This window comes from Echinops telfairi, unplaced genomic scaffold (assembly GCF_000313985.2).
Source record: "Echinops telfairi isolate 266 unplaced genomic scaffold, ASM31398v2 ScPeMD7_1;HRSCAF=3_0, whole genome shotgun sequence".
NCBI classification, from domain to species: Eukaryota; Metazoa; Chordata; class Mammalia; order Afrosoricida; family Tenrecidae; genus Echinops; species Echinops telfairi.
This window is the reverse complement of record NW_022103896.1, coordinates 38,945,333-38,957,244: the sequence shown is the minus strand read 5'-3', so window position 1 is coordinate 38,957,244 and position 11,912 is coordinate 38,945,333. Positions and strand designations below refer to the sequence as shown.

General features: G+C 41.3%; 1 protein-coding gene across 1 annotated transcript in view; it reads right to left on the bottom strand.

Moving 5' to 3' along the window:
- Positions 1-11,912, bottom strand: part of LOC123521363 (regulator of G-protein signaling 22-like) — a 69,198-nt gene that overhangs the window by 9,564 nt on the left and 47,722 nt on the right. Inside the window, exons 2-3 of the mRNA XM_045287238.1 lie at positions 8,125-8,346; positions 711-796 (exon numbers count right to left, since the gene is read on the bottom strand). Coding sequence (XP_045143173.1) covers positions 711-796; positions 8,125-8,346 — 308 coding nt within the window. The remainder of the gene's footprint in view (positions 1-710; positions 797-8,124; positions 8,347-11,912) is intronic.

Genomic DNA, 11,912 nt, shown 5'->3' with positions numbered 1-11,912 from the left:
TCCCCCGCAGGGCCATGGGCCAGTGAGGGGCATCTCGTCTCATAGTGGGGCTGGCCATGTGGTCCTCTCTGTGGACTGGCTGCTCTATTTGGGAGACTGTAAATCTTTATGAGAATAGAAAAGCCTCGTCTTTCTCTCACAGAGCAACTAGTGATTTTGAACTGCTGACCTTGAAGTAATCAGCCTAAAAAGTGACCCACTATACCAAATAACAATAGCAATAATAATAATGCTGTTTATTCATGGAGCGTTAGTAAGAATTACTTTGCTTTAATTGATTTGATTTGTATTTTTAAAATGATAATCAAATCTTGGCAAAATTTCAGAATGCTTAATATGACACTTTGAAAATCAAAAGACTTCAAGGAATAATAAGACACCCCCCCACCATGACATTCTATTTTTTTCATAACATTTTTTAATACATTACACATAAATGCCATTATTAGCACTAGATAAAATGATTAATGAAGTACAGGGACATCCGGTTGCTGTTTCTGTGATGCCTCTTAGGAAAAGTTAGGTGTCTTTATCTCTTAAACCTGCATTCTATCACTCCAATTCTTTCGCACGTAGAATTCAGATGTCAATGAGTTTTTTTTTAAGTATACTATTATACCAAGCAAGTACCAAAAAAAATATTACATATGGAAAAAGTAATAATAGCCTTTTAGAAAAAAAACCTGTATACACTGATGGGATTACAATACCTGTATTCAAAGTAGCAGTCACTTTCCAAAAATGCAGGGAGTCTTTCTTTCTTGATCCACTTAATACCTTGCTCACGACTAAGACACTGTTAGAGGACAAATGAAAAGTGTCAAATGAAACCCTCTCTCCGAACAATGCAAGCGAAGTATAAAAGCAAGAATAAGCTCTGGTGATCACTGGGAGAATTATGTGTACCTTCGATGAGGGGCTTCTAAAGGGTTATGGATAATTGGAATGAAAAGATAATGGAATCGTCCTCTAAGTGTTTGAAGCCCCATCATATTGGCACAAAAGGGCACCAAACCCCAAAGCCACAGATCCGAGGCTTTCTGGAACCTCTTGTAATTCTCTTAACCCTGTACCAACCATTGTTATCCGGTTTACAGATGGGCAGATCCAATCCAGAAAACGTGCACACCTTATTGGAGGAGGAGGAACTGGAACAAAGTCAGTCAGTCTGGGTGTTTTCAAATCATAAGGTACGTTTGTGGGTTTGTTTAAATGACAACGCGAGAAGGAATTCGCCGGGGAAACTTGGTAAGGCCACTATGATCCCAACATCCCCCTTGTTCCTCCCAGTTTCACATGTTTGGTTGAGTATTCAACATCCCCAGGGATTATCCAGGGCATGCCAAGGTTAATTTGAAAGAAAAGGCCCTGCACTCCAGGAGTCTCCAGGCAGCCAACATGGAATTCCAGGACTCTTAAAAGCCTTGGGTGTAGACCTGTGTGGGAGCCCAGGTAGGCATGAAAACCAGGAAAGGTTTCCCACAGGAAAGGCCACGCTTGGACAGGAAGCATGCTGAGCGAGGTGGGGGAAGGTGGCAAGAGTGGAAACAAAAATGGGTTTAATATAACCAGATTGCATCCTGGGGGATGAGGCAGGCAAGACTGAAGAAGCCGGTGGGAGACCTCATTATAAATTTTATGAGATTTTTATCTTTTAAGTTATGAGGACAATACAAAATTATTGGAAATCTTATTATAGTTACTATTCATACTAAAACCTGTATTCACTCTTGGTTCTGGTTTTCCATTCCTTTACTCTGAACTCTAAAGCATGACAGTACCCTGGACATTAATCAAATGCTACCAATGAATAAAACAACCCATAAAGTGTGTATCTCAGCGAGGACAATGTGTCTGATTTTATGTGGCTTCTTTTAAAAATGTGACTATCTGCTAAAGCCCTACTGGCCTTCTAGGGTAAGTGTTGGACTGCTAAGCCACAGGGTTAACTGTTCAAACCAGCCCTCTGCTCCTCAGGAGAAAGATGAGGCTAGCTGCTCCCGTAGAGATTTACCACCTTGAAAAACCCTACATACACAAGTTAGAAACAACCAGATGGCAATGGGTCTGGTTTTATTTGTTTTGGGGGAAACTGTTAAGGTAATAGCTGTGCTCCAATATTAGCACTAGTATCGATACAGAGGCTGTTATTAACTCCAAGGGAGCAAAGTGAATGCCCACTTAGTAGGCTGCAACATCTGACAAGCTGATGCTCATGGGGGTGCATGAAAGTGTAAAGTCACACACTACAAAGTCATGAGACTCCCAGGGTTGGAAAACTCAGCACACAATGGTTTCCTCCTGCTCATCAAAACAAAACAAAAACACCACCCACTTGCCCTTCTGGGAAATTAAATAAATAGTAGAATAAACGATGGGGACAGTCAGGACCTAACAGTAGTGTCTTGCTGATTGTGTCATTGCTTGTCAGCGGTTTCTGAAGGACATTTGGATCCTGCAGTTAGGAAGACTCCACATAGGATATCACACTGACCATCACCCAACACTCGAGTTCTCATTAACAGTGAAGCCACTAGATGTGTAAAAATCAGTATGAACCCTGGAAGAATTCTGTAGGGTTGTCAGATGAGTCAGTTCGCCAAAACCCTGTTTTCCCAGTTATCTACCTACTGAACAATTCACCTATAATCCCTCACCTTCTGAGATTTACACAGTGGCCCTAAACTTAAAAGGAAAAGAAAGGAAAATCAGAAATGGAAGGACAAGAGCATTTGACACAGGCTCCATTTGGGCACGCAGGCCAAGGTCAAGTAGTTGGTCTCCTAATAGAGTCTCACACCTTTGCACATAGCATCAGGCGAGGCCAGTCCCGGGAAAAGGACGTTGTGCTGGGTAAAGCTGAAGGCCAGGGAAAAGAGGAAGGCCTTCAATGAGGGAGGTGACACAGAGATGACACGGTTAACAACTGCAAGGGTGGCTCAGCACCAGGCGGCGTTGGTTGAGTTGTACACCGGGGGCGCTATGAGTTGGAACCTACTCTCGACAGCCCCTGGCAACAATGGGTCAGTTCGAGAATTCAGGGCTTCCTTTTGTTGATTTATTCATGTGTCATACTTCAAATCAGAGATGCCCATGTTCAAATTTATGCATGCACTGTTATTTCTTTATCATTGAATGGTGGCTTCAGTGGGTTTTTTAAAGGATTTTTCAGGGATGGGGTAAGGGAAAGGTTACAATATCAGAAATGTAAACTTTTCAAGATATGATTAAATAGTGCATCCCCTTGAACTCTTTTACACTGTTTTCCTTTGGCTGACGTGTAAGCAGTTATGTTTTCAATGTGGCTGATCCCATGGTGCCATTTAGCACCATCTTCTGTCAAAGAAATATAGAAACTGTACGTCGTGGCAAATAAGAAATGTCTTAAACACAGTTGTACTTGTCATCACCTTGCTTTGAAACGGCAGATTTTTATTAGCCTTTTACTTCTGTGTGTGTGTGTGTGTGTGTGTATGTGTGTGTCTTTGGCAACTCCAATTTCATAGAGAAAGTGTTCTTTCTCAATTGCCCTGGACTCAATCACCTCTCTGATGGAACGACATTCCCATGCCAGGAGGTCAGGTAGCACCACCAAGGCAGCGGCCTCTCAGGCCTTTCTCTGTTTTCCAATTAAGAATATGATGAAAATCGAATTGAACAAGAGCATGGCAGCCAAGCTATTGATGACTGACTAGTGCTAGGGTAGGTGCCAACAGGCTACAAGTGTTTATGCAGAATGGGCTGGGAAAAGGGAGACATCCGGAGAACACTCCTGCATTAATGGAACCATCATGCATCAGTTCCTGTGGCCATTTCTGAACTGGGCCCAGATGTCAAGATGTCCTAGTAGCCAGTTTAGGAGGGGCCTAGACCTTTGTCAAGTGATTTCAACTCAAAGTGACCCAGTAGGACAGAGGAGACCTGACCCGTAAAGTTTTCAATACTGTAAATCTGTGTGTGTGTGTGTGTGTGTGTGTGTAACTTTCTTTTTTTATATCATTTTATTGGGAGCGCTTACAGATATCATAACCTGCCATAGTTCAATGACATCAAGCAGTATTGTACAATTGCTACCACAATCCGTTTCAAAACATTTTCTTTCTTCTTGAACTCTTTGATATCAGCTCCCCTTTACCCCCACCCTCCCCCCCAGGAACCCTTATTTTATTTTGTTTTTGCTGCATCTTACACCGTCCAATATATCCATTCACTTACGATTCTGTGGTTTGCTCCCCTCGAGTGGGGTTATCCAGACATCAGTGCTATCACGCCCCCCTTTCCTAACCCCTCACTTCCCGTTCCTTCAGTTAACCATTACTCCTGTTACTGTTTCTGAAGAGTTGTCTATTTTGGCTTTCATGTTTCCAATGATCTTCATTATACAAATGAACATATGCAAGTCTAACATGATTAATGAGGTAAAACAAATAAAAACCATAATAGTACGGAGAGGAAATATTAAAGAACTAGAAGATAGTTATGTTTTTCATTAGTACTAAGCTACACCCTGGATTAATATCCCTTCTGAGAAAGATTGTCCAATTAACTTGCAGGTGGGTTTTAGGTCTCTACTAAATCCCTATCCCTTCACATTGATTTGGTTGTTTGTTTTTGAACTTCTGATACCTTTTCCTGTCGACACCTCATGATCACACAGGCAGGTGTGCTTCTTCCATGTGGGCTTTGTTGCTTCCTTGCTAGATGGCTGCTTGTTTGCCTACAAGCCTTTAAGACCCCAGACACTATATCTTTTAGTAGCCAGACACCATCACCTTTCTTCACGACATTTGCTTATGCACCCATTTTGACTTCAGTGATTGTGTCAGGAAGGTATCATACAATGTCACCTTAGAACAAACTGCTCTTGTACTGAGATAAGATTTAAGTAGAGGGCCAAAGTCCATCTGCTACCTTGTTGCATTTGCATTTATATATATTTATATTTATATTATATATTAACATATATAACAATATTTAAGTATTTATATATTTACATGTCTATAATTTTTTTCTTTCTTCTTCTTTCCTTTTTTCTTTCCTCATGCCCCACTGTCATGCTTGCCCATCGTTAACCTCTCAGTAATTCCTCTCAGATACAATTCCATTGATCAAACACAACCAGAAAAGAGACTGTAAATCTTTATGGAAGTAGATTGCCACATCTTTCTCCTGTGAAACATCTGGTGGGTTTGAACTACTGACTTTGGGGATATCAGCCTAGCACTTTAACCACTGTGCCACCAAGGCTCCTACAGATCATAAGGAGATGGCAAACATGACATCACAAAAGCCTATTGATATCTGCTTTGTTGCTCAATGAACTTTGCTGGATATCTTTGGCATTAATTGGGACTGATATATGGATATCTCCTTTCACCTCTTAAGATGCTTCATTATATTAAAACATTTCTTACTATTGAACCATTCTTGCCTTCCTGAATTACACTTGGTTTTGACCTTTTTTATTTTGCTCCTTTCCTTCCCGCTGCAGCATCCAGTCCCTCTCATACTTTCTTCCAATAATAGATGGGCATAGGGGGTCTTTATCCTCCAGGCCTTTATCCTCCATTAAACCTCGATTTAATGACTGTATTCATTTTCCTTAACTTCTTTTCATCTACCCCTTACCCTTATACAAGCAAAATGTTTTCTATATGCCTGAATTTTTGGCTATATTAATTGGATCATGACGTTTTGCTTTGGCAGTTTTCAATGTATAGAAAATAACCATGTAGCCACTGTGGCTCTTTTGAATTTTATAGATAAAACAAAAAGGGGACTTGTGGGGGGAGGTCAGATGGGCAGGCATTCCCTCCCCTGAGGGCAATCAGTTGCCAGACTGCTGTCTCATCCCACCGCAGGGGTGGGCCTGCTCCCTGCCTCTGGGGACAATGGACAGGCTCCTGTAGGAGGGGTTTTCACCCTACTGATAATGTTCCTATGGAGACCCTAGACCACCCTCTCATTGCTGTGTAACCTATAGTGCAGCTCCTCCCTGTGATGTATGTCTCTACCTGTAATTAGTGGGCTGGCTTGCCCCCAAAAGGTATATAGGCGTGAGTCAGCAATATAGAGCTCTCTGACCTCTCTGACTCTCTGATCTCCCCTCCTTGCTGCTCACTCCCTGGTCACTCCCCTCTCTTCCCCCTCTCCCTGTTCCCTTTCCCTCCTTCCCTTCCCCCTCTCTCCACGTGGACCACCAAGCTGGGCTGAGGTGAGCAATGCTACCATATAATATGTCCGACTGTATTATTGTAATATCTCTCATTGCTCTCGATGACTTTAATATAATACTTATATATCTCAACTGTACAATTGTGCATTATTGAACCCAGAAATAGTATTACTGAACCAGTGAGTTCTAGTAGTGGGTGGGGCTGGCACCCCACTCCCCCGCACCACTTTTAATTTAATACTACACCATAGTTCAGGATTCTACTTAACAATACCCCATTAAGATCTTAAAATCAGGATGTAAGTGAAATTATCATTTAGGGGTACTGTGATTATTGGGTTTTTCAGTTTTATATCAATCAAGAAAACTTGAGACTTGTTTTCCTCTTGCTCCATAACACACTTTTTGTTATATGTAAATTATTCCTTTAAATACCATGTTTCTTCTGTAAGTTCACTAGAGACAGGGGCCACATTTATTCACTAGTGTATCTCTAATGTCTAACAGCATGTCAACAGCATAACAGATTTACAACACTTACCCGGTTAAATAAAGTAACACATGCTCTCAAGCTTCAGCCCAACACGTGTTAGCTCACACTCTGAAGTGCCTGACACTCGTGGCTTGTTGGGGAGCAAGCCAAACACTGATCCCTGCCCTCAAAATGCTTGCAATTCCCACACCAAGAACCTCGATTTAATGGCTGTATTCATTTCCCTTGACTTCTTTTCATCTACCCCTTACCCTTATACAAGCAACTAAATAGTATTCATTTTAAAGCAAGATAACTAGCCAGACTTTTAATTATTCTATGTTATCTTAGATGGCGTCCAGTAAACAAATGAAGTGATGGCTGCTTTGTCAACAAAAGGGAAATTTCCCAATGATATCTACTACTGATAACCAAACTCACTGTCATCGGTGCCGACACACAGCAACCCTATAGGACAGCCCCTCTGAGTGTCTGAGACTGTCACTTTGTGTGAGCGTAGAAAGCCCTACCTTTCTCCCATCTACTACTAATAGTAACTACTATTTGGATCATTATCACTTTCCCCAAAGAAAAACAACCCCCTTAATCTTATATATTTAAGTACCCCAAAAGGGAAACATTCCTAAGGCTTTGATCTAATCTTTTTGCTAAAATAATTGATTTGGATGGAAGTTAACAACAAAGACAGAAATAAATTTTAATTCAGCAATAGAAGAACTGGGGAAATTTTGGACTGGAGTAGAGCTACTCCTTCACTGTCTTATTATAGTCTAATTCTATCGGGGATTGTAAATCAATGGAATATGTTTAATATTTTTAAATTTAAAAGTCGATGGAAAATGTTTCATAAAATTATTAAACATCCATTCATATTCCATTTGATCTACATAACACACTAAGTAGTATGTGGAGAGGCATCACTGGACAGACGATGAACTCGAATTCACCGAGCGACGTGTTTAAGTGCCCAGACCAGTGAGTTGCAAGTCAGCAGGAGCATCCACGTTTCCTGACCTTGCTCTAAGGACATCCAGAAACTAAGAGTAGAATTTAAGGCCAATGGAGAGAAATCTGAATTCTGAACTGCATGACAGGATTGGTTTTGAACCCAAATAGAATAAAAGTACTGTATACTCACATTTTCTAGAATGTGTCTCCATTATAAAGGAAGGGACAGACATGTGCATAATGCCCAAAAGTGACTTGGTATTCTAACTAGTCAGAGTATATTCAGTACACCTTTTATACTGATAATCAAATGGCAATGAAACTACTAGACTACCATACCCATTAGACCCACACAGATGATGGAGCATCTAACAAACGCTAGGGTAAATATAATAAAATGTTCTTTAATGTAGTTACCTCTTATCTAGGGAAGCACAACGCAAGCCACGTTAATCTCAACAAATACTTTGTGTGTCTGGCAAGATAGAAACTAAACATGGTTTCTTACCATAATATTGTAGTTGACATTGATGGTGTCCTTGTCCAAGGAGGCACTCATTGCAGGAGGTCTAGCATCATTCTTCCCCCTCCTTACGACATCATAGATGGGATTTCGAGGCTGCTGGCTTTGTAGAATTTTTCTGAGTTGCTTTTCCAGAAGTTGTGGAGCATTATTAATTACTTCGAAAACACCATAATCTGCATTAAATCTTAAAGCCTCTGAAAAGGTCTGTAAAATAAGTGTAAAAAAATAGTCTTTACATTTACAAACTCGTCTTGATAAGAGACCTTGGTAGTTACATAGGTACACATATACATTCATAAGATTTTAGGTTCTTGATCAAGTCCTCTTCCCTTTTAAAATTGTGAAAATCCCTTGGCTAGAGGTAAGAGAACTAAGGAATCCTTCCTTCCCAATACACTTCTCCCGGGAGATAAGTGACAGGAATCTCATGGCAGAAATTCTCTTTGTATAAACATCTTTCCTCTGTGGCTCTGTGAAAGTGAGAGACATACCTGATCTCTATGGATATCTTATGGAGATCTGTGGTGGTCCTCTTAGAAGGGGGTAGATTACGAGGAAAGAATGAGTAAAGGAAGAAGAAATAATGCTCCTACTATCTGTCTCATCCCCAGGAGCCATGAAAACCAACAATCTCCATTAACCAAAAGGAGAAAATTAAGTTCAATGTGTTCTTCATTTAAGAATATTTCAACACCATTCCTCTCAATGTGACAAAAAAAAAGTGAAAGAGCCTAATATTCTAGGCTTTTCTCAGTAATTACTCAATGCTGCCAACTTTTCTTTAAAGCCAGTTAATATACAACACAACGGTGCATTAGAGGAGAAGTGAGTCCAGAGAGTTGAGTTTGGCCAGCTTGCCAGTAAGTAGCTCTATGCCTTTGGGTAAGTTGCTGGACCTCTTTGCGGCCTCCATCTCCTTTACGGCAAATAAATTGTTGTGGGGATGGATTGGCTAGGTCTTTTCCCATGTTGGTCACTAACTCTGGATTCAGATTCTATTTGTAGACTGACTTTCTTTGAGGGCACCTTCCATGAACTTCCTATACAAATAGAGTAGAAGATTATAAAAGCTCCCTCCTGGATTAGCACGCATTCTTTCACGGTTTACTAAGGTATTGCTAGATACACTAGCCTCACAGTTGAATAAATGACAGCTGTGATTTTAAAATTGGGGCTGTAAATGCCAGATATTATTACATACCTTAAATCTGATTGTCTCCCCTTCTAAGGAATGTAAACACAGACAAGAGAGTTCAAGATGAGTATCAGTCCAGGAACCAAAAAGGCCTCCGAGAAAAGATATCCCCTCAAAATGGCGAGGGTAACTCAGTGAGTGAAACTACACCAAACACACTGCCAAGTGTAGACATTAGACTGCTGACGTCAAGGTCAACAGAACGCACCAGCCTCTCCAGGGTGAAGGAGGATGCTTTCTACTCTCCTAAAGAGTTACAGCCTCTGAACCCCAGGGGTAGTTCTACCTTGTCCTATAGTGTCGCTTAAGCTCAAGGAGTAAGCAGCAGTAATGAGTGGTAAATTATGTTTAGGGTTTCTTCAATAAATCTATGTCATGGGTTGCCTTCTGCATCTGTCTTCAAACATAGGATTCCAAACAGTCAGCATTTGCATTAAATGTCATAAAATATTTTCCCTGAATCACACAATCACTAGACTAAGCAGTAGTGATACATGGATCTGTTGGTAACGGAGACCAGATTGGTTGGGGAAAGGAACGGAAAATGCATGTCAAATATTAACTGGGGTGGGAGAACGAAGCAATATAAGATACAAGATCACCTGGTAATGATTTCTTTTTACCTCTGAGTACCCATGAAATGAGAATAAGCTTGACCTTTCTGCCTCCTACTCTCACAAAAGAGCTCTTGAAAATGCTAAAAACCCAAAGATGTCGCTTTGAAGACATAGGGTGCACGCCCTCATATGTTTCAGAGTAGAACTGTGCTCCATAGTCTTCAATGGTTGATTTTTCAGAAGTGCATGACCAAAGTTTTCTTCCCAAGTAGCTCTGGGTGGATTCAAACCTCCTACCTTTCAGTTAGCAGCCAAGCTTATTAGTGGTTTGTACCATCCAGGAACTCCATAAAGTGCTAGATTAGGGCTTTAGATCTAAAGTGCTAGATTCGCGCTATAACAAGTTAGTCTGATCACAAGGAGAGAACATTTCCCATATGTTACAACATCTCCTTTCGTATGATACAATGAGCATGGATTGGCCACTGACTTTATGGCAGGTGCTGCACTAAGGAATAGTCCTATGAAGTTAGTGGAGCGGGGGTCCAAACCCACGGTGTCCTGGTACTAGTCTGTGCTCCTAGCACTCTGGCTATTACTAGTTGTGTTAGTCCGGGTAGATGAGGGAAACATCTATAGACCCTCCTATGTGCATAAGAAAGAGCTGTATACACAAGAGCAATTGAACATTAAGAAAACATCCCAGCCCAGTCCAGATCAAGCCCAAGTTCGATATTAGTCCATATGTCCAATACCAATCTATAAAGTCCTCTTCAGGCTCATGAAACACATGCAGGAAGATCACAAGCCAGTGGGTGGATCCAGTAGTGTTGTAAGCATCTCAGCGCTGGCAGGAGTCTCCACATGGCTTCTCCAGCTCAGGGCACTAGCGTAGTTCCATGTGTCTTGTCAAATGTAATGTCTCCCAGGGAGTGAGCCAAAAGAGAGAGTGTCTCCCGCCTCCAAGGAGAAATACAGGAGTTCCTTGAATCCTTAGAAGAAGGCCATGTCCACACAGAGTCCTCATTGGCTATAACAAGGGCTAGACTCCACCCCTTCACTCTTAATCCTCTCAAATTGACAAATAATTACATAACTACCACATTAGTAAAGGCACAGAGGCTTGAAGCAACATGGTACATGCGGGTAATTGGAAAAAACACACAATGCCATGGAGACAGAAAGTTTAAAAAACAGAAGGGAAAGATGTAAGGTAAGTGAGATCCAAAAATAAACCAAAAAACAACCCAGAACATGCGGCAGCTCAACTCACTCGGGGTCCATTCCACTCTCCTGAAATATGGAGGCCGAAAGCTAATAGCGACATTTCTCAGACTCCTTTGTGGCGATGTTCCCCCATGTGATTTAAGCCCTGCCTCTTGAGTGAACCTACAAAAAACTTGTCCTAAGCAAAGTTAAGTGTGAAAAGAGACATCCACTCAATGGCAGGTGAGCTTGTTTTTCATATGTCTAGTCACCATCCTTTGAAGATGATCAACTATCCAGAGAAAGATACACAAAATGATCAAATAAAAGAAATGTTGGACCACTGATGTATGCCTCTCTGGTAGTTATCAGTAAAAGGTGGTTCTAACTGGATAATGTAAAAGTCCCTCCTGATCCGATACTCCGTCACTCCATGGAGGAAAAGCATCCACTCTCGAATGAGGTCAGCCACTCCTCTACTGGTCAATGTACTCATCCATTCAGTAAATGCTTATTGAATCCTCCTTGGGAATCCCTGATGATCTACTGATGAATAGGATATTACCATATTGACTGAGCCAATCCACAGAGGCCTCCACCGAGCCTTCACTGAAATGAATAAGACATGGATCCTACCCTCGGAATGTGCACGACCTGCTCCGGGAAGAAAGCTGAGTCAATACAATACAGCAATACAGACCATCCTACAGGAAGATGGACCCGAAAGCCAGCACATAAGAATCCTAGCGGGGGCAATGAATGTGCAAATGTGCTTTACACAATTGATGTATGTATTGTGCTAACAGCTGTAT